The sequence below is a fragment of the Chrysemys picta genome, chromosome 17 (assembly GCF_011386835.1).
Source record: "Chrysemys picta bellii isolate R12L10 chromosome 17, ASM1138683v2, whole genome shotgun sequence".
NCBI classification, from domain to species: domain Eukaryota; kingdom Metazoa; phylum Chordata; order Testudines; family Emydidae; genus Chrysemys; species Chrysemys picta.
Genome location: NC_088807.1, coordinates 24,948,112 through 24,971,315, shown reverse-complemented (window position 1 = coordinate 24,971,315; position 23,204 = coordinate 24,948,112). Strand labels below are relative to the sequence as shown.

At 68.1% G+C, this 23,204-nt stretch overlaps 1 protein-coding gene across 16 annotated transcripts; it reads right to left on the bottom strand.

Moving 5' to 3' along the window:
* Positions 1–836: 836 nt before the first annotated feature.
* MBD1 (methyl-CpG binding domain protein 1) lies at positions 837–23,204 on the bottom strand. Of its 16 annotated transcripts, none has more exons than XM_065571400.1 (19): positions 23,043–23,204; positions 18,163–18,296; positions 15,257–15,371; positions 13,904–14,166; positions 13,433–13,518; positions 13,077–13,117; positions 12,414–12,557; positions 12,161–12,295; positions 11,763–11,816; positions 10,413–10,487; positions 9,474–9,533; positions 8,460–8,516; positions 7,805–7,885; positions 6,056–6,220; positions 4,650–4,835; positions 3,408–3,608; positions 3,103–3,183; positions 2,768–2,875; positions 837–2,294 (listed from the first exon to the last, which is right to left on the bottom strand). In XM_065571400.1, exons 2-19 carry the CDS (start codon positions 18,270–18,272, stop codon positions 1,833–1,835), a joined length of 2,424 nt encoding a protein of 807 aa, XP_065427472.1. In that variant the 5' UTR covers positions 18,273–18,296; positions 23,043–23,204; the 3' UTR covers positions 837–1,832. The 16 variants fall into 16 exon arrangements, with proteins under 16 accessions (XP_065427472.1, XP_065427476.1, XP_065427477.1 ...); XM_065571404.1 differs by having other exon boundaries at positions 11,763–11,813; XM_065571405.1 differs by having other exon boundaries at positions 13,904–14,118.

Below are 23,204 nucleotides of genomic sequence, written 5' to 3'. Positions count from 1 at the left end.
AGCTCCCACGCCCAGCTCCTCGCCAAGAATCAAAGGGCTGACTCCTGGAGGGACAGAGGGGGGCAGCTGGGGATAGATTTTGGGGTGCATGAGGATACAGGGATGGACACCGATTGAGGGGGCAGGGCCCTGGCAGAGGGGCAGGGCCAGGGGTCCGGCCGACCACAGCCAGCTAGGGCTGCGTGGGGATGGACGGACAGACCTTGACTCAAGTGGGCTGGACAGCAAAGGCCCCACTGCAGAAGCCACCCTGGGGACTGGGTGACCCCACCCCATCTCAGCCTGCCAGGGGCTACACCCCAAAGTGCCCAGATGTGGGGGGCAGCAACCCCCCCCCCATCCCCAATAAACACCAAGAGCAACGTGTCTGTTTGGCACAGGGGCACCACAGCCGGGGAAAGGGACGTTTGAATCATCAGGTAGGGGCTGAGAGCCAGGACTCCTGGGTTCTCTCCCCAGCTCTGGGAGGGGAGTGGGGTGGGGTCTAGTGGTTAGAGTTAGCCGGGGTGAGGGGAAGAGGAGAGAGCCTGGGAGCCAGGATTCCTGGGTTCTCTCCCCAGCTATCACTGACTTCCTGCCTGAGCATAGGCCAGTCCCATCCACCCACCTGCCTCAGTTTCCCCATGGGGCTTGCACTCCTCTTACCATGCCCCTTGCCCACCCTGCAGCCAGGCCAAGCTGTGCTCAGGTTTAGGACTCTTCTGATGGGTGCCAGGCAGGATGCCACGGAAGGTGTGTGTGTCCCCCCCACCCTCCCATTCAGGGGTAACGGTTTCCTGGCCCGGGGGGGGGGGGCGCCGTCCCTCCCCAGGGAAAGCAGAGGCAGGACCCGGCCCTCATCTACTCATTAAAACTTTTAATACATAAAAAAAATAGAGACGAGTTTCTGGGAGGGGGGGGTGAATTTTTTTTCGCATTTTTTTTTTTTCTCTTTCTGTGCACGGGGACGGGGGGGAGAAGAACAGAACTAACCCTGACAGGGGGTGGGGGCGGGGATCTGTGCTTCACACCCTGCCCCCCCCAGCCACGGGGGGGAGACGTCCCCCACCAAGGACGCAGCTATGGCTTCGGCAGAAACTCCCTGAAATTAGCACTAGCCTCTGACTGCCGCGGGGCGGGGGGGGGGGAGGAGGGAAGAGGGGGGAGACAGAGAAGTGGGCAGCACGGGGTCAGCTCTGCCCCCCCCCCCCCCCCGAGTCCTCTAACCTTCCCCCCCCCCAGGAGCTGTCCCCTCCCCCCTGCAGCAGAAAAATCGCCACCAAGGAAGAATTCAAGTTTTAAAACAGGAGCCTAAACTGGGAGGGGGGGGGGAGAGAGAAAGGGGGAACAACCCCCCATGGTGGAGATGAAGCTATCGCTTGGGGGGGAGAAGGTGGCATGGGTCTGCCCCCCCACAAAGGGTGGGGGAGGTGGGAGACCCAGGCCAATGGGTGGGGTGGGGTTAAAGCAAGTTAAGATGGCGTCTGAAATCCCTGCCCCCCAAGTCACTGCAAAGGGGGCAGGGGGGGTTCAGGAAGAAGGAGCCCTCTGCCCTGCCTGGGGGGGTTCACGGGGAGAGAGCTCCTCATTGGCTAGAGCCGCTCATGTGACCACGGGGGGGGGGGAGAGAGAGAATGTCCCTTCAGCCCTCCCCCGGCCCGGAAGGGGGACAAACAAGCAACGAAAACAAACTGGTGCCGCCGCCACCAAACCCCCCCTGGCCGCACCCACCTCTGTCCCCCCCCCTCACCCTCCCCCGGCCGCACCCACCTCTGCCCCCCCCTCACCCCCACCCCGGCAGGGTCCAGCCGATTCCAGTGTCAAAAATAGAAGCTCTGGGGGCGCGGGGGGCACTAGGGGCCGGCGCTGCCCGAGGGCCACGGGTTGAGGCGGCACTGCGGGCAGCAGCCCGAGTAGACCAGCACGTCGCAGGCCTGGGAGCGCTGCCCGGCGTGCCAGCCGGCCGGCCAGCCGGGGCAGAGCCGATAGGCCTCCAGGTCGCAGATCAGCTCCACCACCTCGTCCACGGTGGTGAGGCGGGCGGGGTGGCTGGCGTAGACCTCGTGCTCGGGGGGCACGGGCAGCTGGCGCGCCACCACCTGGAAGAAGAGGCCCGGGCGGATGTGGATGACGGTGGCGGCCATGGTGGAGCGGGCCGAGCGCTGGACCAGCCGCAGGTCGGGCCCCCCCAGGGGCGGCTGCACCTCCCAGTGGGCCGGCAACGGGATCTCCTGCAGCTCGGCCAGGAACTCCCGCAGCACCGGGTCCAGGGGCGCCCGCCCCGCCAGCGCCCCCAGGCTGTAGATCTCCATGATCTGCGGGCACGGGGGGGGGGGGGGGTCAGGGGGGCGGGCCGGTGCCACCCCGGTCGCCCCCAGCGTCGAACTGCCCCTGCCCCCCCAGCACCAGGCCCCCAACATTGCCCCCATACACCCCCTCAACACCGCCCCCTAGCGCCAGATGCCCCCAGAACTGCCCCCAACGTGGCCCCTGCCACCCCAGCACCAGACCCTCAGCCCCCCAAAATCCCTCCATGCACCCCTCAACCCTGCCCCCTCCCCCCATACTGCCCCTGCCCCATCCCCACCCTCATACACCCCTCAACCCTGCCCCTAGCACCAGACGCCCCCAGAACTGCCACCTTCCCCCCCCATACTGCTCCCCCCAGCACCAGCCTCCCAGAACTACCCCCATGCACCCCCGTTGCACCCATCCTCCCAACACAGCCCCCTGCTCTCTCATGGCCCTCACGGAACTGCCCTCCCCCACCACCCTGCCCCCCACTCACCACCGGGGTGCGCTCCTCCTCCTCCTCGTCCTTGTCAGCTGGGTCCAGAACCACCACTTCCCTGGCCAGCCCCCGGCCCTCCATCCGCAGGGGCACCCCGGCCGGCACCTGCAAGGGAGAGGGGTGAGCGCTGGGGGTGCCCCGAAGCCTGCCTGGGGCAGCTCTCGGGGAACCTGGGCTGGGAGGCAAGACTCCTGGGTTCTCTCCCTGGCCCTGGGAGGGAGTGGGGTCTAGAGGTTAGAGCAGGGGCAGGGGGGGCTAGGAGCCCGGACCCCTGGGTTCTCTCCCCAATGCTGGGAGGGCAGAGGGCTCTCAGGAGCTGGGGGGGTTCTTACCGGTGCAAGGTCCCATCCAGGCTCCACCTTCTCCTGCTTCACCAGGGGCGGGGCGGCACGGAGCAGGGTGGGGGCCGGCTCCTGCAGGGGGGAGAGAGACCGGGGACAGGACTGAACCCGCAGAGCCAAGACAGCCAGTAGGGGGCGCCGCGGGGATGCAGGCGCAGGGGCCGGTCCTCACCCCAGCACGGGGCATGGAGCCAGGACTCCTGGGTCACCCCAAGGGGGAGGACTGGTCCCAAGCCGGGCACCACTGGAGGGGGACACCCAGGGGGAATGGGGGATGCCCCGGCTGCCCCTCTCACCTCCAGGTGGGCAGGGGGCGGGGGTGTGGCTGGCTCCTCCTTCACGTGCTGCAGCAGGAGGGGGAAGCTCTGGGGGGCGTCGCGGAGCAGGACGAAGTCCCTGCCCGGCCGATCCTTCAGCAGCACCAGCTGCCCGGGCGCCTCGGCGACCCCCTTCTCCGCCAGGAACCGCAGCTCCCCACCCGGCGGGCACTCCTTCTCCTGTGGGGCAGAGCACAGCGTCAGGGGGCAGCACAGAGCCCCCCCAGACAGCCACCGCCGAGCAGGGAGAACCCAGGAGTCCTGGCTCCCAGCCTCCTCCCGCTCTCACCACTTGAGCCCACTCCCCTCCCAGAGCCAGGGAGAGAACACAGGAGTCCTGGCTCCCAGCCCCCCTGCTCTAACCACCAGAGCCTAGGAGAGAAACCAGGAGTCCTGGTTCCCAGCCCCCCTGCTCTAACCACCAGCCCCCACTCCCCTCCCAGAGCCAGGGAGAGAACCCAGGAGTCCTGGCTCCCAGCCCCGCCCCTGTGCTCTAACCACTAGACCCCTCTCCCCTCCCAGAGCCTGGGAGAGAACCCAGGAGTCCTGGTTCCCAGCCCCACCCCTGTGCTCTAACCACCAGACCCCACTCCCCTCCCAGAGCCAAGGAGAGAAACCAGGAGTCCTGGTTCCCAGCCCCCCAGCTCTAACCACTAGACCCCACTAGACCCCACTCTCCTTTCAGAGCCTGGGAGAGAACCCAGGAGTCCTGGTTCCCAGCCCCCCAGCTCTAACCACTAGCCCCCACTCCCCTTCCAGAGTGAGCCGAATCCAAGAACCTATGGGGAGAAGCGAAATTAACTCTCATTCCCCGGCCCAGCAGTGCAGCCGACGTCCCAGATCGTCCCCCCCCACGCACACGCTGTCACCACCCCAAGTCACTGATGGGGACAAGCACACAGAGGGGGAAGGTCTTGACCAAAAAGTCACAGAGCAAGCCAGGGAGAGAACCCAGGAGTCCTGGCTCCCAGCCCCCCCGCTCTAACCACCAGCCCCCACTCCCCTCCCAGAGCCGGGAGAGAACCCAGGCGTCCTGGGCTCCCCTCCCCCCAGGCTGAGCGGTAACCGGGCCGGAAGGACGAGCGGGAAAGGCGGAGCGGAGGAAGAAAGAGAGAAGCGCGAGTGTCTTTGCCCCGGGTCGAGCGCCTGGGCCTGAGGGGGCGGGCAGGGCAGGGCGGGGGGGCGGGCCGCCAGGGGGGCGGGGCAGGGGGAGGTAGTTACCTGCGGCGGGGCACTGCCCCGAGCCCAGCGCTGCTGGCCGCTCCCCTTGACCCGCCGCCCCACCTGCTTGATCCGGGCCGGCTGGCGGCTGCGGCCGATCCTGCGCCTCCAGGCCTTCCGGGGGGCCAGCGCCCCCGCCCCCTCCTCCGCCTGCCCGCGGCTCCACACCGCCGGCAGCAGCCGCTTCTGGGGAAGGGAAAGAGAGGGAGAGACAGAGCCAGAGCCGGGCAGGCGGCGAGCGGGAGAGAGAGAGAGAGAGAGAAAGAGAGAGCGAGAGACAGGGAGAGCGAGAGTCGGCCCGGTCCTGCCCATCCCCACGGCCTCTGGGCGCCTGCACTCCAGCCCCTCCCCAGCCAGCAACAGGGGCCCCGCAGCCCAGCCTGCACTCGCACACGGCCCCCCCAGGATGGGAGTCACCGAGTTCGGGGGGCCCTTCCGCCTGCCCCAGAGAGCGGGGTGCAGGGCAGGGGAGTTCGGCTGCACAGGGAGGGTGCAGGAGGTGCGCAGACACCTGGTCATGATGTTTGCATCAAGAATCCAGATTTACAGAAAGGCAGAGAAAAAGAACCCAGGAGTCCTGGCTCTCACCCCTCCCCCCCGCTCTAACCACCAGACCCCATTCCCCTTCCAGAGCTGAGGAGAGAACCCAGGAGTCCTGGCTCCCACCCCCCCGCGCTCTAACCACTAGACCCCACTCTCCTCCCCTCCCCGAGCAGAGAACCCAGGCGTCCGGTTTCACAAGCCCCTTCTGAACAGTGCCTCTGACTCTGTGCCAGGCCCAAACGGCCCCGAGAACTGCAGGTGAAGAGCGCGGCCCACCGGCCGCTAAGACCTGAGCCCAAATCCCATTGACGTCCCCAGGAGCTCGGCGCCTAAACCCACGGCAGCTCTGGGCCCCAAGCACCCTCCCGGGAGGCGAACAAACCCGGCAGGGACAAAACCATGCTCTGCCGGGCCCAGATCCCGCTCCGCGCGGACGGCACAGCTGCGGAACTCCACGCCACAGGACGAGCAGGGCAAGAGTGCTGGACGCAGGCCGGGAGGGAAGACGCTCCCCTGATGTGGGGCACAGAGCCCGGGCGAGCGGGCGGTAGGAGGGGTGTGCCCCACACAAAGGGCTCCGTCTCCCCTCCCCGGGGCATTGGGCCTGCTCCAACGGCCACGGTCGGACGGAAGCCCCAGAGCCGTGGAGCATTTTGGGAGCCCACCAGAGCTACGGCCCTGCCCCACCTGAGCCAAGCCAGAGTCACGCCAGCCAGGGCAAGGGCCCACCCCGCCCGAGCCCAGCCAGAGCCGCGCCAGCCGGAGCGAGCGCCCTCAAGTCCCTTCCAGCTCAGCGCTTGGCACCGTGCCCCTGCCCTCCCAGAGCAGCCGGACCCCGCGAGCCGGGCGGGCAGGGCACCAACCATTGCGAAGCGCAGGCACTGTCTCCAGCGGCACTTCTGGCGCTTGAGGTTCTCGCCGCCGAACTTGGGCTTGTCCCGGCAGAAGTCGCAGCGGCCGCAGTCGGCTTTCAGCAGACAGGCCTCACACTCCCCGCACTTGCGGTTCCGCCGGCTCTTGGAGCAGAGCTGCCGGGCGGGGAGAGAGGCGCCGGGTCAGAGGGGGGTGAGACGGCCGCACAAAGGCCCCCTCCCCGCCCTTGGCGCCGGGAAATCACCGGCCTGCCAAAGGGGGCGTACGGCGTGGGTTGGGGAGCACTGAGGGAGCCCTGGGGACGCAGAGCGAGAGCCGATCGGCCCCAGTCAGGGGGCCCCAGCCCCCTGGACTCAAAGCGAGGGCCGAGCGACCCCAGCCGGGGGGCCCGGCCCCCCAGACTCAGCGTGACCTCATGGGTCTAACTTCTGCCTTCGGGTATCTAGCGCCTCCCGCCCACCCAAGACACAGGTTGGAGATGAATCATCTCTCGCTTCAACTCCGCTCCCCAAATCCAGGCCCGGCCCGTGGCCACGGGCTGGGGGGCCCCCGGCACGCTGCGGGTACGTGCTGACTCAGCGAGCCAGCCCCTCACTTCCCTTTTGTTCAGCTCCCGGCCTCTCCCCCTCTGGCCCCTCCCCGATCGACCCACTTCCTCCTTGAACTGCGGGCACCGGAACAGGATCGCAGCCCCACGGCCGGATCGAGGGACAGTCCCCTCTCCGCTCCTACCCGAGATTGGCTCCCGGGGCCCGGCCGGAGCTCCCGGTCACCTGACTGTCCCCCTTACAGAGTCCCGCCCAGACCTAGGGTCCGCGCCGAGGGGTTCAAGAAGCGCTCGGACGAGCCCGACACGGAGAGTGCCGGGGCTGGACCCGCCGACGTCCCTTCCAGCCCTAGTGCTCGAGGCAGCCTGGGATGTGGGGACAGACTCGCCCAGTTCTCCCAGCAGGCCCCGGAGGCCCAAGGGAACCGGAGTCGGCGCCGTGGCAGCGGGGGCGCGCGCCCGGCGTCAGGGAAACGCAAGAAGAGCCAGCCCAGCAGGCCTGTGTCCCCGGGCAGCAGGGCACCAGGGCCGGCGAGACAGCAGGGCGGCGCTCTGCAGCCCACGGCCAAGCCCCATGGCGAGGGAGGGGCACAGCGGGCGGGCGACACACAGGCGAGTTAGTCCATGGAACAGAGCAGGGCGCTGGGGGGGAGATCACCGGGGTAGACTGTCAGCCACAGAACCACCAGACAGGCTTTTCCTAGCCAGGGATGGAACCCAGGAGTCCTGGCTACCAACCACTAGACCCCACTGCCCTCCCAGAGCTGGGGAGAGAACCCAGGAGTCCTGGCTCCCAGCTCTAACCACTAGACCCCACTGCCCTCCCAGAGACATGGAGAGAACCCAGGAGTCCTGGCTCCCAGCCCCTCAGCTCTAACCACTAGACCCCACTGCCCTCCCAGAGCCGGGGAGAGAACCCAGGAGTCCTGACTCCCAGCCCCCCCCGCTCTAACCACTAGACCCCACTGCCCTCCCAGAGACATGGAGAGAACCCAGGAGTCCTGGCTCCCAGCCCCCCAGCTCTAACCACTAGACCCCACTGCCCTCCCAGAGACATGGAGAGAACCCAGGAGTCCTGGCTCCCAGCCCCCCCGTGCAGTCACCCCGCTAGGTCTCTCAGCAGGCTCTGGCCTGGCCGTGCCGCAGCGCCCCCTGCTGGACCCCACCCCACGGCGCAGGGAGGGTCACTCACCACGCTGCTCCGGGCCCTGGCACTCGGGTGTTTCGGTGGCCTCCCCGGCTTCTTCTTCTCCTTCACTTTACCCAGCTGTTTCTGGGGGTGGCGGAGAGAGGAGGGGGTTACCCCCGGCCCCAGAGCCGACGCCGCCCTGCCCCGCTCCAATCCCTCCTCCGCCCTACTGCCCCGCCCCCTGCCCTGCCGACCCCAGCGACCTAGGCTGGGTGAACCCGGAGTTACAGCTTCAGGGAGCGACTGACACTGGCTTTCAGGAGCCGGGGGCCTCGGGGCCAGCCATAGACTCTGCGGTAGGCCCAGCTCCCCTGGCTCCCAGCCCCACTGCTCTAACCACTAGACCCCCCTCCCCTCCCAGAGCTGGGGAGAGAACCCAGGAGTCCTGGCTCCCAGCCCCCCTGCTCTAACCACCAGCCCCCACTCCCCTCCCAGCAGAGCCGGGGAGAGAACCCAGGAGTCCTGGCTCCCAGCCCCCCTGCTCTAACCCACCAGCCCCCACTCCCCTCCCAGAGCCGGGGAGAGAACCCAGGAGTCCTGGCTACCAGCCCCTCTGCTCTAACCCCTCAACCGCACTCCACTCGCGGTCTCAGCCCCCGGCCTTTGCACCACCCCAGCCTATGGGGCTCCCCCTGCACCGGGCAGGTCTCTCACTCACCCTGCGCCGGGAGCCTGAGAGGCCGCCGGGGTCTCGCTCCAGCGACGGCTTCCATTTCTGGGGGGAGCGAAGGGAAGACAAGGTGAGGGGGAGGGTCACCCGGATGCCGGGGTCCCTTCTGCAGAACACATGCAGGGCCTGGCGGGAGAGGAGGGGAACAGTGGCCCCGATGTCTGGGTCCCTCCTCCTCCAGAGTCCAGGCTGGGGGGACCACCCGGACGTCTGGGTCCCTCCACTTCCAGAGTCCAGACACCTGGGTCCCTCCTCCTCCGGAGGCCGGGCTTGGGGGACCGCCCGGACACCTGGGTCCCTCCTCTTCCCCCAGAATTCAGGGCGGGGAGGGTGACCCGGACACCTGGGTCCATGACCCCACCTGAGCTGGGTGGGTACCAGAGGGCGGGGCTGGATCGCCGCCCCCCCAGCTTGTTGCCCATCCGGCCCCACTGGCTGCCAGGTGTCCCCCGTGTCACCACCATGGCCCGGCTCAGGCCCCCTTGGCTGGATGAGAGGGCACGCACACCTGCCCCACGGCAGAGGGGCCAACCGGCAGCTCCCGGAGCCACAGAGCTCGCCCAGCCCCTGGCCCTGCCCAGCCCCATAATGCCAGGAAGGGGGACAAGGCTGGACACTGAGTGTCGGGGTTCCCGTCCCCCCCCTTTCCCTCCCCCGACGCAATACAGAGTGCCCCCAGCGTGCCAGACACAGCCTGGGTCACCCCTACTGCCAAGGGAAAGGGACCAGCCAGAGACCTCACAGCGAGGAGAGAACCCAGGAGTCCTGGCTCCCTGCCCCCCCAACCACTAGACCCCACTCCCCTCCCAGAGCCGGGGAGAGAACCCAGGAGTCCTGGCTCCACGAGAGCTTGCTTCCTCCATCTCTAGGGTTAACACTGCGTGGGGACTCTAGGAGTGGGGGATGTTGGGGGGCTGGAAGCCAGGACTCCTGGGTTCTCTCCCCAGCTCTGGGGGAAGGGGCTGGGAACAAGGACGCCGGGGGGGCTGGCACCGCACTCACTGTGGCTGCTGCGGCCGGGGTTAATCTCTTACGGCGCCGAGGTTTAGGGGCCAGGCCGTCCTGGCGGAGACAGAGAAGGAAGAGAAGAGATGCTCGCAGGACACGGCAGCGCAGACAGGCTGGCAGGACAGAGCCAGAGCAGAACCCACCCACAGCCGCACGGGCCCCCCGCCCCACGGGGACCCCCCGGCAGAGGCAACCCACCCCACCCCTCTCCCCCGCTCTAACCACCAGCCCCCACTCCCCTCCCAGAACCGGGGAGAGAACACAGGAGTCCTGGCTCCCAGCCCCCTGCTCTAACCACCAGCCCCCACTCCCCTCCCAGAGCCGGGGAGAGAACCCAGGAGTCCTGGCTCCCAGCCCCCCTGCTCTAACCCACCAGCCCCCACTCCCCTCCCAGAACCGGGGAGAGAACCCAGGAGTCCTGGCTCCCAGCCCCCCCTGCTCTAACCACCAGCCCCCACTCCCCTCCCAGAGCCGGGGAGAGAACCCAGGAGTCCTGGCTCCCAGCCCCCCCTGCTCTAACCACCAGCCCCACTCCCCTCCCAGAGCCGGGGAGAGAACCCAGGAGTCCTGGCTCCCAGCCCCCTGCTCTAACCACCAGACCCTTTCCCCCCAGAGCCAGGAGAGAACCCAGGAGTCCTGGCTCCCAGCCCCCTGCTCTAACCACCAGTCCCTTTCCCCCCCAGAGCCAGGAGAGAACCCAGGAGTCCTGGCTCCCAGCCCCCTGCTCTAACCACCAGTCCCTTTCCCCCAGAGCCAGGAGAGAACCCAGGAGTTCTGGCTCCCAGCCCCCCTGCTCTAACCACTAGACCGCATTCCCCTCTGAGCCGGGAGAGAACCCAGGAGTCCTGGCTCCCAGGCCCCCCTCCCCTTTTCTACCCCGCCGGGGGTGGCGCGGTCTCCCAGAAGTGCTCCCCGCTGCTCACACCCACTCACAGCGCTGGGCCCGGCCGCTGGCAGCCTCCTGCGGCGCCTCCCTGGGGCGAGCTGGGGCTTGGCGGGGGGCCCGTCCTGAGGGCAGGGAAGCGACAAGGAAAGAAAGAACGAAGAAGGGACAGGAAGGAGTGAGAGAGACGCAGAGTGAGCCAGTCCACGGCGCTGCCCTTACATTCCTCCCCTGCCACAGCCAGGAGAGAACCCAGGAGTCCGGGCTCCCAGCCCCGCTGTTCTAAGCACTAGACCCCACTCCCCTCCCAGAGCTGGGGAGAGAACCCAGGCGTCCTGGCTCCCAGCGGCCCCTGCTCTCACCACTGGACTGGGGCAGTGAGCTCACCGGGGGTCGGGGGTCCCATGCAGAAGGGGGGGCAGGGTTCGAGCCCCTCATTGCAGCTTCAGGCAGGGCCAAGGGGTGGTTTCGGGTGGGCCTGTCCTGCCGCCAGCCGGGCAGAGAGAGGGCGAGCGGCTGTTAGTTGCCAGGGGGCGGCGTGGCAAGGCCGGACCCCACAGCCAGGCCACAGCTGTACCCGCTCCCGGCTGCCCTTGGGGGGGCAAAGAGGGGCAAGAGCCACAGGGCAGCCGTGCCAGGGAGGCGCACACGCCTGCCCCCCTCCCAGTACACCCATGCCAGGGAGCCACAGGCACCCACCCCCCCACCCGGGAGCCAAACATGCCCGCCCCCTTCCCCACTACACCCACAATGGGGAAACACACACGCCCCCCCGCCCCCCCACACACACAGCCACGCCAGGGAGCCACATGCGACCGCCCCCCACCCGGGGAGGGAGTCGAACATGCCCGCCCCCTTCCCCACTACACCCACAATGGGGAAACACACACGCCCCCCCGCCCCCACACACACACAGCCACGCCAGGGAGCCACATGCGACCGCCCCCCCACCCGGGGAGGGAGCCGAACATGCCCGCCCCCTTCCCCACTTTACTCACACCAGGGAGCCGCACACGCCCCCCCCCCCCCCCCCGGCGGGCAGCCACATGCGACACCCCCCCCACTGGGGAGCCGCACACGCCCGCCCCCCCCACACCCACACAGGGAGCCGCACGCGCCCGCCCCGCCCCCCCCCCCCCCCCCGGGGACCCACGTCTCTGTCACACACATGGGCCACCTGCAGGGCATGCTGAGAAACCATGCCCCCCACAGGCCGCAGGGCGTGCCGGGAATCCCCCCACCACCGCCACACAGGCCGCAGGGCGTGCCGGGAATCCCCCCACCACCACCACGCAGGCCGCAGGGCGTGCCGGGAATCCCCCCACCACCACCACACAGGCCGCAGGGCGTGCCGGGAAGCTGTGCCGAGGGGGGCTCCGAACAGTAGGGCGGGTACTTACTACGGTCAGTTTCCGGGGGCCGTACCCTGCCTTCTTCGCCACCACCGATTTCTGCTGCACACCAGAAGATAGTTAGTGCCAGCTGCGGTGCTCGGGGGCGCCGGGCTGCGAGGAGCGGGATGGGGGGCTGGGCAGCGGGCGCTGTGGTGCGGGGGGCAGGGCAGGGGGGCGCTCTCTCCCTCACTGCGGCACCCCTTCAAAGGGGCAGCGGAGCCTTCCCAAAAGTGGGGAGGCCAGGGCCCCACCCCGACCCTCCTCTTCCCCCAAGCCCCTGCGGTGGGGGGGGGGGGGGGCGGGCTGAGAGCAGCCCCCAGCCAGTGTCCCAGCCCATGTGGGTGGAGGGTCCCGCGGCTCCCCACAGCCGCCCCCCCCCGGACGATCCCCCCCCCCACCCCTACCTTCTTCTTGAGGCAGCGGCGTTTCAGGCATTTCCACTGTCGCTTCAGGCCGGGCTTCAGCCTCCGCAAGCAGATGTAGCAGCTGCCGCAGTCCTCGGTGGCCTGGCAGCCCTGGCACACGCCGCAGCCGAAGCCCTGCGCAGGCAGAGGGGAGAGGCCGGGAGTGAGGGGAGCCCGGGGCCGGGCTAGCGGGGGCTGCGGGGCGGGAGCGAGGGGCACCAGAGGGGGAGGGGGGCGGGGCGCCGGCCGGTACCTTCTTGACGATTTTCAGGCAGCGCCGCAGGAGGCATTTCCTGCCGATCCGGAGCTCGGGGTTCTTGGCCCGCACGGCGCACACGGTGCAGATGCCGCAGTCCTCGGGGATCTGGCAGGCCTGGCAGGCCCCGCAGCCCACCCGCTGCAAGAGGGGCAGGGCCTTCAGCCGGCGCAGCCAAGGCCCCTCGCCCGCCCCCCACAAGGAGGGGACCAGGGAAACAGACCCAGCCCCCTGGAGGCCCCACTCCCAGCCCCACCTGCTCTAGCCACTGGACCCCACTCCCCTCCCAGAGCCAGGGAGTGAACCCAGGTGTTCTGGCTCCCAGCCCCCCCCCGCTCCAACCACCAGACCCCAGTCCCCGCCCAGAGCCAGGGAGTGAACCCAGGTGTTCTGGCTCCCAGCCCCCCCGCTCCAACCACCAGACCCCAGTCCCCGCCCAGAGCCAGGGAGTGAACCCAGGAGTCCTGGCTCCCAGCCCTCCCCTGCTCTAGCCACTGGACACCACTCCCCTCCCAGAGCCAGGGAGAGAACCCAGGAGTCCTGACTCCCAGCCCCCCCCCCTCCCCCCCCGCTCTATCCACTAGACCCGACTCCCCTCCCAGAGCCAGGGAGAGAACCCAGGAATCCTGGCCCTCACCCCAGCCCCAGGCCTGGCCTTACCTTGAAGAACCGCTGCTCCCTGTTGAAGTCTCTTCTCTGGGCTGAAAGAAACAAACCAGCGTTGGCACCGGTGGCTGACGCTCAACACAACAGGTAGCGGCACCAGGGCAGGTGGGGCCGAGACAGGTCAGTCTCCCGGAGATGCAGCCACCTCTGGGGTGGGGTAACGGGCACAGAGACCCACGGGGACGGCTCGCCCAGCACTGAGATGCAGCCGCCTCTGGGGCGTAGTCCGGACAGGACACCTGGGTTCACAGCCTGACTCCTTCTAGGAGGGGCTAGGGAGCTGGGCAAAGCAGCAGCCCCCCCCCCAAGCAGGACGGGGTTTAGCCATCGGCCCCACCCTGCTCACCCACCTCGGCAGTCCGGGCACAGCCAGCGGCAGCGTCTCTGGCTGGGCAGCGTCACCCCGGGGAAGTAGTTCTGGCAGCTGGCGCAGCACCTGGAAGGCAGAGGTGGGCTGCTGAGGTCCCACGTCTGGGGCCCCCCGGGTTGGTGATGAGCTCAAAGGCACCCCCAGGGGGGCAGGGACCCCCGCTAGGCCTGGACGGAGGGACAAGGGCCTGCCAGGCAGTTCCGGTGCCGGGGAGGGATCGTGGCACGGGAGACGGACCAGGGACACTGGGACGTCTCCGTGGACGAATAGAACCCAGGAGTCCTGGCTCACAGCCCCAGCCCGCTCCAAACACTAGACCCCACTGCCCTCCCAGAGCCGGGGAAAGAACCCAGGCGTCCGGCTGGGCTCTCTGCACCTCCCCGTAGCATTTGCATTGTTACCCGGAGGGCTCAGGGGACGGGGCACCCCAGGGGGGCTGGGGGAAACTCACGCCACTACGGCATCCTGCGCCGATTCCTGGGCTTCCAGCAGGGCCGCCGGGCGCTTCCGGGGGCGTCGCTCCGGGAGGGGCGGAGGCCGCTGCTCCGGGGGCGGCTGCTCCGGGGGCTCCAGCTTCACGGGTTGCTGTTTGGGGGGCGGCTGCTCAGGGGAGTTTGGGGGGTCTGGCTCCGACAGCGAGAGGCGCCTCTTCTGAGCCTTCTTCACCTGCACGGGGCGCAAGGCGAGCGGGGCTGGAGGTGGGGTCCCAGCCCCCTGCAACATGGGGTGGGGAGGTCAGCCAGATCTTCCCCAACAAGCCCCATGTGATGCCCCCCTCCACCTGCCATTCCTGACCCAATCATGCATTATGTGCTGGACCCCCCCCCTCCCAGAGCCAGGGAGAGAACCCAGGAGTCCTGGCGCCCAGCCCCCGGAAGCGCTTTCACTAGCAGGAATGGCGGCCGCGCCGGCATGGACCCCGACGTTCCCAGCAGGCTGGGAGCGTGGCCTCTGCCCGGCTGGCCCAAGGGCGGCCACTTGCACAATCAGCGGCTTGCGACATGCGAGCCGACCGCACCAGCGTGAAAGGCCCGGTTACCGTGGCCGCTTTGGAGGGAGTTTTGGCGCACGGAGCCAACCGCGCGGCCGGAGCCGATTGACTGGGACATGTGAGTGTCACACGTGGCTCGTGGAACCCTAATTACGGCTCCCCGGAACACGCCGCTGGAGGGAGATGTCATGAACCCTGACCACTGGCGGGAGGGAAAACGGGTCTAAAAGAGGCGTTACCGGACTCCACCCAGCACATGGGGACTGGTGGGGTGAGGTTTGTGCTGCACCCGACCCCTGGCTTGGCTTTCGTGGGCTCCAGGCGCCAGGGACTGCGAGACTAGTGTGCGGGGCGGGTTTGGGTGCCACCGCAGCCCCGCTCAGGGTTTCCAATCAATCCTTCGCCTCCATTTCCGGGTCTGAGAGTTGCCGCCCGCACGAATTCCCCGGAGCCGCCTGCGTCCAGGGCCTGAGTCTCACCCGGACGGAGCGAAGGCGACCGGAGTTTCCGCCAGAGCCCCGGGCACGGCGAAAATCACCAACCAGAGTCGGCTGGGAGCCGCGGCAAGAACGGCTGCCCTCAGCACCGGCTATTCACCAGCTCAGCGCATTCCCAAGGAGCAGGAACACACAGGCCCTCGGAAGAGGACGTGGGAGCAACAGGATCACGGATGGGGAGGTCGTGTTCCAACTAAGAACCGCTTGTTTTGGGCATCGCTTTATAAAGGGGAGGCGGCCCCGGGTCAGCCGAGGAGGCACCCGGCCGAGTTTTCGGCACCGTGCCCGTGGTCAGGCCTGCCGCGGGGATTCTGACCTTGGGAGGCGGGTCGCGGAGCACGCCGTTCTTGAAGTCGAAGTTGGTCAGGTCCTGCGAGGGCCCCAGGAACCTGGTGAGCTCAATCTTGCTGCGGAATTTCTCGCCGTTGGGGCTGCGGGAGGGGAGGCAGAGACAGAGCCGGCGTCAGAGAGCACCCCAGCCTGGCCTGGGGGGCTGGGAATACCCCCCCACACACACACCCCGCCCAGGGAAGTGATGCACCTGCCTGGAGCCAAAGGGAGCCGGGAGAACAGGCTCGCTCGCAAACGACGTGGGAAGGCCACGTTTTCCCATGCAGCGCAAAATTAGCCTGTGGAACTTACAGCCACAAGGTAACAATCCACAGGGACACTGGCAGGGATTAAATAACAGCACCCGAGACCCAATCTCAACTCTGCTTTAGCTACAGGGCAGGAGGGAGACGCTGCCCCCTACGGGAAGGGCAGGGCTCAGACAGGAGACTGGGAATTCTCTTTTAATGGGAAACAGGCAGGGGGTTAAAGGGGGTTGGGCGGTGGGGCACGGGGGACACATGGCTACTGAATCCGACTCCCCCGTCACAGCGGAAGAGCAGACCAGGGTGCGGGTCCGAGGGAGCTACAAAAACCCATTCAGAGGATCGCCCCCTGGATAGTCGTCCCCTGCAGGGATCGGGGGGGGCCAGACTCCCGAGGAGACGCCCATGAACCGGGGGTCGTTAAGAGGGAAGCGCCGGCCGACGGAAGGAAACAGCGGCCGGCAAGCGGTTACAGCTGCCCCACGCGCGGCAAAACGTGCCCCCTACGCTGCTAATTCGGCCTCCGAGACCAGGGCCGGCTCCAGGCACCAGCCCAGCAAGCAGGTGTTTGGGGCAGCACGTCCGGCTCTTCGGCAGCGGGTCCCTCACTCCCTCTCGGAGCGAAGGACCAGCCGCCGAATTGCCGCTGAAGCAGCAGCACCGCACATCGCGATCGCGGCTTTTTTTTTTTTTTCTCTTCTTTTTACTGCTTGGGGCAGCAAAAACCCTGGAGCCGGCCCGGTCCGAGACCCGGCTAAGCTCTCAGCTGGTTGCTCGCACACTCGTGGGAGTCCCTCGGGAACCGTCTCCTTCGCAGCCTGCACTGCTCCTCAGGCCGACGACGGGCCTTCGTCTCGCTAACTCGTCTCCCTCCCGACACACTGAGCGCGAGCAACCAGACCCCCCCTCTCCACCCGCTTGTGTTTCCCCTGGGAGCTGGACGCACGAGTCAAGAGGCCTGAATATTTCCCCATTGCGCCTGATCCGGCCTAGGCTCGCCCGTGCCCCCGACCGCTCCACCCAGCCCTGTCACCTTCGCCGTCACTCCCAGCTGAGCCGCGCCGGCTCAGAGCAGAAAATCTCGTTCCTCTCCCCGCTGGCTGCACGGCCTTGCACTTTGGACTAGTCAATTTATAACCCGGCTTGGCCACGCCTCAGCTCCCAGGCCCTGGTTCTCGGCAGAGCCGGGATGATTTCGCCTCCGGGCTGGCAGGGAATGGAAGCGGCTCCGGCGGGGATTTCCCGGAGGCGCCGTGCGGCCGCAGAGCCGGCCCAAGCCACAGGGAAACCGGCCCGGCGAGGGCCCCGGCTGGGCTGCCCTGGAAGGCTCCAGCCAGCTGTGCGCCTCGCGGGTGCCAGGGGCGGGAGGCGGAGAGATGCCAGGCAGCGCGCTGGGACGGGGACGGCACTGAGCGGAGGGGTTTAGGGCTGTTTAGATTAGACACGCTGTGGGGATACAGGGAGCCCCCCCAGTTTCTAGACACTACTACAACCTGGCTACTAATGCAACCCACGAGCAGCCCCAGAGGGGCGGGGAGAGGAGACTCACTCGACCGGGGAGCAGCCAGGGGGCTACGCCGAGGCTCTGGTGGCTGGAGGCAGAACCACAGGCCGAGCGAAACGCCTCGAGCGCCAGCGGGGGAGGGGAAAGAGGGGGGACGGTTTCATTTCATAACATGCGGGTTTATAACTGAAAAAGCACACGCGCCAGCAACGGACTCGGGGGCTGGGAGGAAAGACACACACCCTGATCCACACGCAGGCCACAGGGGGAGAACTAAGGACAGAACCCAGGAGTCCTGGCTCCCAGCTCCCACTGCTCTAACCACCACACCCCACTCCCCTCCCAGAGCCAGCGAGAGAACCCAGGAGTCCTGGCTCCTAGCCCCCCGTGCTCTAACCACTAGACCCCACTCCCCTCCCAGAGCCGGGGAGAGAACCCAGGAGTCCTGACTCCCAGCCCCCCCCCCCCCCCCGGCTCTAACCACTAGACCCCACTCCCCTCCCAGAGCCGGGGAGAGAACCCAGGAGTCCTGGCTCCCAGCTCCCACTGCTCTAACCACTAGACCCCACTCGCCTCCCAGAGCCGGGGAGAGAACCCAGGAGTCCTGGCCCCCAGCAGAAGCCTCTCTTTCTAACCCAGCTGGCTTCAGAGTAGGTAAATAGACTCCATCCAGCAGAGCCGGTTTCCTGCGGGGGCGGGCGGAGGAGAGTTATCTCCAGCTGCAGACAGACGCACCCTGTCTTAGCAGGGGGCTGTACGGCTGGAGCAGGCAGCTCCTCTCCCACGGAGCACTAGGGCAGGCCGGGGTCAGGGCCAGCGCTCGTGTGTGACGAGGCTGGGACCGACTGGAGGCCCCTGAATCCCAGATGCCAGGCCGGGGGGGGTGGAGAGATCCAGGGAGCGGGAGGGCTGCAGGGGCAGCGCCTGAACCCCAGAGGAGCCCGGAGTTCTGGCTCTGACCCGCTGAGGCCAAGGCCCTCCCGTGCCTCAGTTTCCCCTCCCGTGCCGTGTCCACACCGGCTGTCACTGTGGCTCTGCAGAACACGATTCTCGCCCCGCCCCTCTGCCGTGGGGGCTGCCCAGCCCCGCCCCCTGCCCCCAAGGGAGAAGCAGTGTCCGTACCCCTGATAGTAGGTGTCCGTCCGTCCACAGGTGGCCCCGGATCGGCGGTAGGCCTCGCGGCGCTTCCATCCGGGCCCCAGGGTGGGGCAGTCCACCCAGCCCTCCGACATGGTGCTGAACTGGGGGAGCGGCTACTGTGGGGACAGAGACGGGGGGGTCAGCACGGCTGGATGGGGGGGGCGGGTTCCCCCCGGGGCTTGTGCCCCTCACCTGTCCGCCCAGGGCTCGGGCAGACAACGCTCTGCGTCCAGGAACAGCGTCAACATTCAGGCCATGCCTGTTCACGCGCACTAGCACCCTGCTCCGAGGGCTTGGCCTAGCTCTGACCACTAGCCCCCACTGCCCCCCCAGAGCCGGGGAGAGAACCCAGGGGTCCAGGCTCCCAGCCCCCCTTCTCTAACCCACCAGCCCCCACTCCCCTCCCAGAGCCGGGGAGAGAACCCAGGCGTCCTGGCTCCCAGCCCCCCTGCTCTAACCACTAGACCCCACTCCCCTCCCAGAGCCAGGGAAGGAACCCAGGAGTCCTGGCTCCCAGCCCCCTCTCCCCCTGTTCTAATCACCAGACCCCACTCCCACAGTTTGAATAGGAGTCCATCTACTGGACACTTCATTCCCGTGACCCTCCTCTGAAAGGGTTTTCATCACAGAATAAAGGTTGCCAGTAATGAGGCTCCAGCATAAGAAATCACGTCACCCTGAACAACTGGACACGCATACAGGACCGACCGTAGGCAGTGATCACTTGCCCAGCACTGAAATGCAGCCACCTCTGGGGCGGAGCATCTGGGGAACAGCCGCACATAACACCGCATGGGGATGACTCTCCCAGCACTGAGATGCAGCCACCTCTTGGGCGGAGCAGCCAGGAACAGCCGCACATAACACCTGGCCAGGCGCCCGGGTCGTGAGCAAAGCACTAGGGCTATCAGGAGGGCTCTGGCTTTCGGCTCAGGGCGCCCACTCGCAGCCCAGACTGAAGGCACGTCCGTCCACCACCCCCTCCTATCCGGGCGCAGGGAGCGGCCAGCAGCCAGCACCCACGGGGAGCATGACTCACGCTGCTCAGGCTTTGAGCCTGGATCCTTCCGCAGGCCCCGGGGCCCAGCATGCCTCGCTCCTCGGCGGAGGGGCGATCGGCGTGGGCGTCTCCCACCGGGCTGGACCCCGCCAGGGCTCTCGGGAGAGGCGGGGGAGATAAGGCCCAATCCCGCGGCTCAGCTTTCAGGCCCGCAAGGTCAGTGGGAAGCCCGGCCCCGCGCTCCTGGCCACATTCCAGCGTGAGCAGTTACAGCCCGTCTCTGGCACGCCCAACGCTGCCCCATCAGATAAGGGAGCAGTCTCCGAAGTCAGCACGCAGCGGCACGACGGTTCCCAGCCGTCCCACGCCCCAGAGGTGGCCGCATCTCAGCGCCGGGAGAGCCGGCGTTATGCGGCGTTACGTGCGGCTGTTCCCCAGCTGCCCCAGCTGCCCCAGAGCTGGCTGCATTGCAGCGCCGGGAGAGCCGGCGTTATGCAGCGTTATGTGTGGCTGTTCCCCAGCTGCCCTTCCCCAGAAGCGGCTGCATCTCAGCGCCGGTCAAGCCCTCCCCAATGCGGCCATACGTGCAGCTGTTCCCCAACTGTCCCACGCTCCAGACCTGGCCGCCTCTCAGCGCCACGCAAGCCACCCACACACAGCATCACTGCGCGGCTCTTCCCCAGCTGCCCCTCCCCAGAGGTGGCTGCATCGCAGCACCTGGCGATCCAGCACCGCGCGGGTCACTGTGCGGCTGCTCCCCAGCTGCGTCTCTGTGCCAGGCGAGCCGTGCCCGTGGGGCTCCTGAACCGCCACCAACCGGGAAGCCAGCCAATTCTGCGTGTCCGTTTAACGCCATTTCAGACAGCGGCCCAGGCCCGGAGACATCCTGCCAGCTCACGCGTTTCGGCCCCCTTGTTTTCCCTTTCCGACGGGGGGCCTCTCCCCGCCCCCCCCGCACCACGTGAGACCTAAACAGGCAAACTGGCAGCTCCAGCCCCAGCCGCGACAGCCTCTCCCAGCCGAGAGGAGAACGCACAGAGCGTGTCGGGCACAAAAACCAGCCCAACGTCACGAGCCGAGTTACAGCTTGAAACCACCGAGCTCCGGCCGTGGACACCTGCCAGGGGCGGGCTCTTCCGCACAGCGGGGGCCCTTTGGCAGCCCAAGGGGCTCGCGGGAAACGGGCCGGCAGCAAGTCGCCGCATGGCGTTTCACGGCCGAGGAATCAGAGCGTTAAGGAGCTAGAAGCAAGATTATTTTGCGCTCCGGGCTTCCCGGGTCTCCGTGTCCCGCCCCCGCAGCGCCGCTCAGATTTAGTCTTTCCAGGCCCCCCCAAGAACGGGGAACCCCCGATTTCAGTCGGGCCATGCACAGCCCCGACACATTGGATCCCTGGCTGGGGCCAGACGGCCTAAGTGCTGCCACAACCCAGGCCACGGTGGGTGTTTTTGGGGGCGACGGGCAACCCCCCACCAGGGGAAATAAGGCCCGAGCCGTGCGGCCGGCGCCGCGATATTGCGGCTCTGAGCTGTCTGGGTAGAGCCAGGAACGTCGGCGTCACCTCCAGCCTTGTGGGGGACCCACCCGGGTCTGGGGCACCCCCGAGCTCCCCTCGGGGAGCGGCAGATGCTAGATTGCCGCAGGAACCCAGCGAGTCGCGACCATGTACGATGCTCGGGTGCCCGGCTGCTGCAGGGCCCCAGTTGTGCCAAGCTAACGGGGGGCGAAGCGCCCGGTTTTTGTGGCTCTTCGGAGCTCAGTTGGGGAGCGATTCAGCTGAAATGGGGCGGAGGGGAGCCGCCATCGGGGCACAGGACGGCACCTACCGATGGCATCGGGGGAGTTCTCCCTGCCCTAAGACTGGGTCGCCCGGGTTAGCACTTCCTGCCCCAGACCCCAGCCGCGGCCTTGCTCGGGACGTGTCCGACGGGCGCGGGAGGAAGACAAACAAGGCAGCAGGTCGGGCAGCGACGCCAAGGCCCGGCTGGGGGAGGGCAGCGGGCGCCAGCCCGGAGGCGGCTTCGGAGCCCAGCGTCGCCGAGCCGGTGGCCAAACGCCATCCCCGGAGCTGGGCTGCGGCCAGATTCGCTGCGGCGACCCCGGCCCGCCCCAGCTCACCCTGCGTGCCAACCCGCCCGTGTCCCTGACGTGGCTTCATGCCGTGCCGAGCCCCCCAGACCTCTCCCCCAGCTGCCCCACGGCCCCAATCCACTCCCTGTTTGCCCACAAACAGCTGGGCCCCGATCCAACAGCAGGCCTGGAGACGGACCCCCCGCTGCCCCCCACAAACCTGGCCACTGGGCTCCCAGCCCTTCTCCCCCTTCCTGCCCAGCCCCCCAACGCATTCCCCTTCAGCCCCACTTCCTCCCCACTCCTCCCCTTCGCTCCCCCAGGGCCTTTCCATTCCCCGCCGTCCCCAAACTCCTCCCTCCCACCCCGATGCCGCCCCCACAAGGCACAGCCTGTACCCCCAACCCTCAGCCACCCCCTCACCCTTCACATCAGCCTCCATTTCCCCAGCCCCCCCTGCCTGGTGCCCCTGCTCCCCCCTCCAAGGCCCCCCCTCTGCAGCACCCTCCCAGCTAACACCCCATCACCCTATAACTCCCACCCCAGAGCCTTTCAATGCCCGCCCCCTCGACACTCCCTCTGCCCCATACTCCCAGCACCCCCTCCCACTGCCCCCCACTCCCTCAGACCTCCCTCGCCCTACCCACACCCAGTGCCCCCCAACTGCTCCCCGCTTCACACACCCCAGCTCCTTAGCCCCACCCCCCAGAGTCTCAACCACCAGTCAACTCCCTCAACCCCTCCCCTACTAGATACCCCCTTACCAGCTCCCCGCCCCCCAGTCATCTGGGCTTCACTCCACCCCACCCCAGGGCCTCACAGAGCCAGCCCCCAAAGCCCCTCTGCCCCCAACCCCTCCCCCAGGCATCCCACTTTCCCAAACCTCCCCCCCTTCCTTGGGCCTGGCCCCCCAGCTACAGTCTCCCCATGTCCTCAGGCCTGGGCCCCTTTCCCAGACCCCCCCCCCCCACCCTTCCACTGCAATTAACCTCCCCCTCTGCTCCTGCCCCCCGCAACTCCCCTCCCAGCCCCCCACAGCCTCTTGGTACCACCCCCCCAGTCATGCCCCTGCCAAAGCTCCCCCAGCCCCTCCTGAACCCCCCACACCACAGCCCCCCAACTCCCTCCTCCCCGCCACAGGCCCACAGGCCTCCATCTACAGCCCCCTCTCACCACTCCCCTGGGTGCCCCCTCGCCCCACAAGCCCCCCAACTCCCTCCTCTCCTCAGAACCCCTCCCCCCCCCTGCCATATTATAGTGCCCCAATTCCCTCTTCACCGCCCGGGGCCTACAACCCCCTCCCCCAGGACACCCCTCCCCTGGCCCCCCAACGCCCTCCTCACCCCCTACCGGCCCCTCCCTCTGGCCCCCCACTTCCTCCTCACCCCCTACCGCCCCCCCAATTCCCTCTTCACCGCCCGGGCCTACAACCCCCTCCCCCAGGACACCCAACGCCCTCCTCACCCCCTACCGGCCCCTCCCTCTGGCCCCCCAACTTCCTCCTCACCCCCTACCGCCCCCCAATTCCCTCTTCACCGCCCGGGCCTACAACCCCCTCCCCCAGGACACCCCTCCCCTGGCCCCCCAACGCCCTCCTCACCCCCTACCAGCCCCTCCCTCTGGCCCCCCAACTTCCTCCTCACCCCCTACCGCCCCCCAATTCCCTCTTCACAGCCCGGGCCTACAACCCCCTCCCCCAGGACACCCCTCCCCTGGCCCCCCAACTTCCTCCTCCCCCCCAGCCCCCCAACTCCCCCCCGCCCCAGGCCCCCCCGGCCGCGCCCCCCCTCACCGCGGGGCGGCTCCCGGGCCCCCCCCGGGCCGGCGGCTCCATCCCGCGGGCCCCGCTCGTGGCGCAGCAGCAGCGGCCGCAGCCCGGGCGGCGCGCGGGGCTCGAACCGGAACCGGAAAACGGGCGGGGGGGGCCCCGGGAACGGCCGGTCACGTGGCCACG

Coding starts and splice junctions, on each gene's coding strand:
- MBD1 (XM_065571400.1), bottom strand. CDS start 18,272: ATGTCGGAGGGCTGGGTGGACTGCCCCACCCTGGGGCCCGGATGGAAG. Junction 13,118..13,432: donor GCTGTGCCCGGACTGCCGAG/GTGGGTGAGCAG, acceptor TGTTTCTTTCAG/CCCAGAGAAGAGACTTCAAC. Junction 12,296..12,413: donor GCCTGAAAATCGTCAAGAAG/GTACCGGCCGGC, acceptor CTGCCTGCGCAG/GGCTTCGGCTGCGGCGTGTG.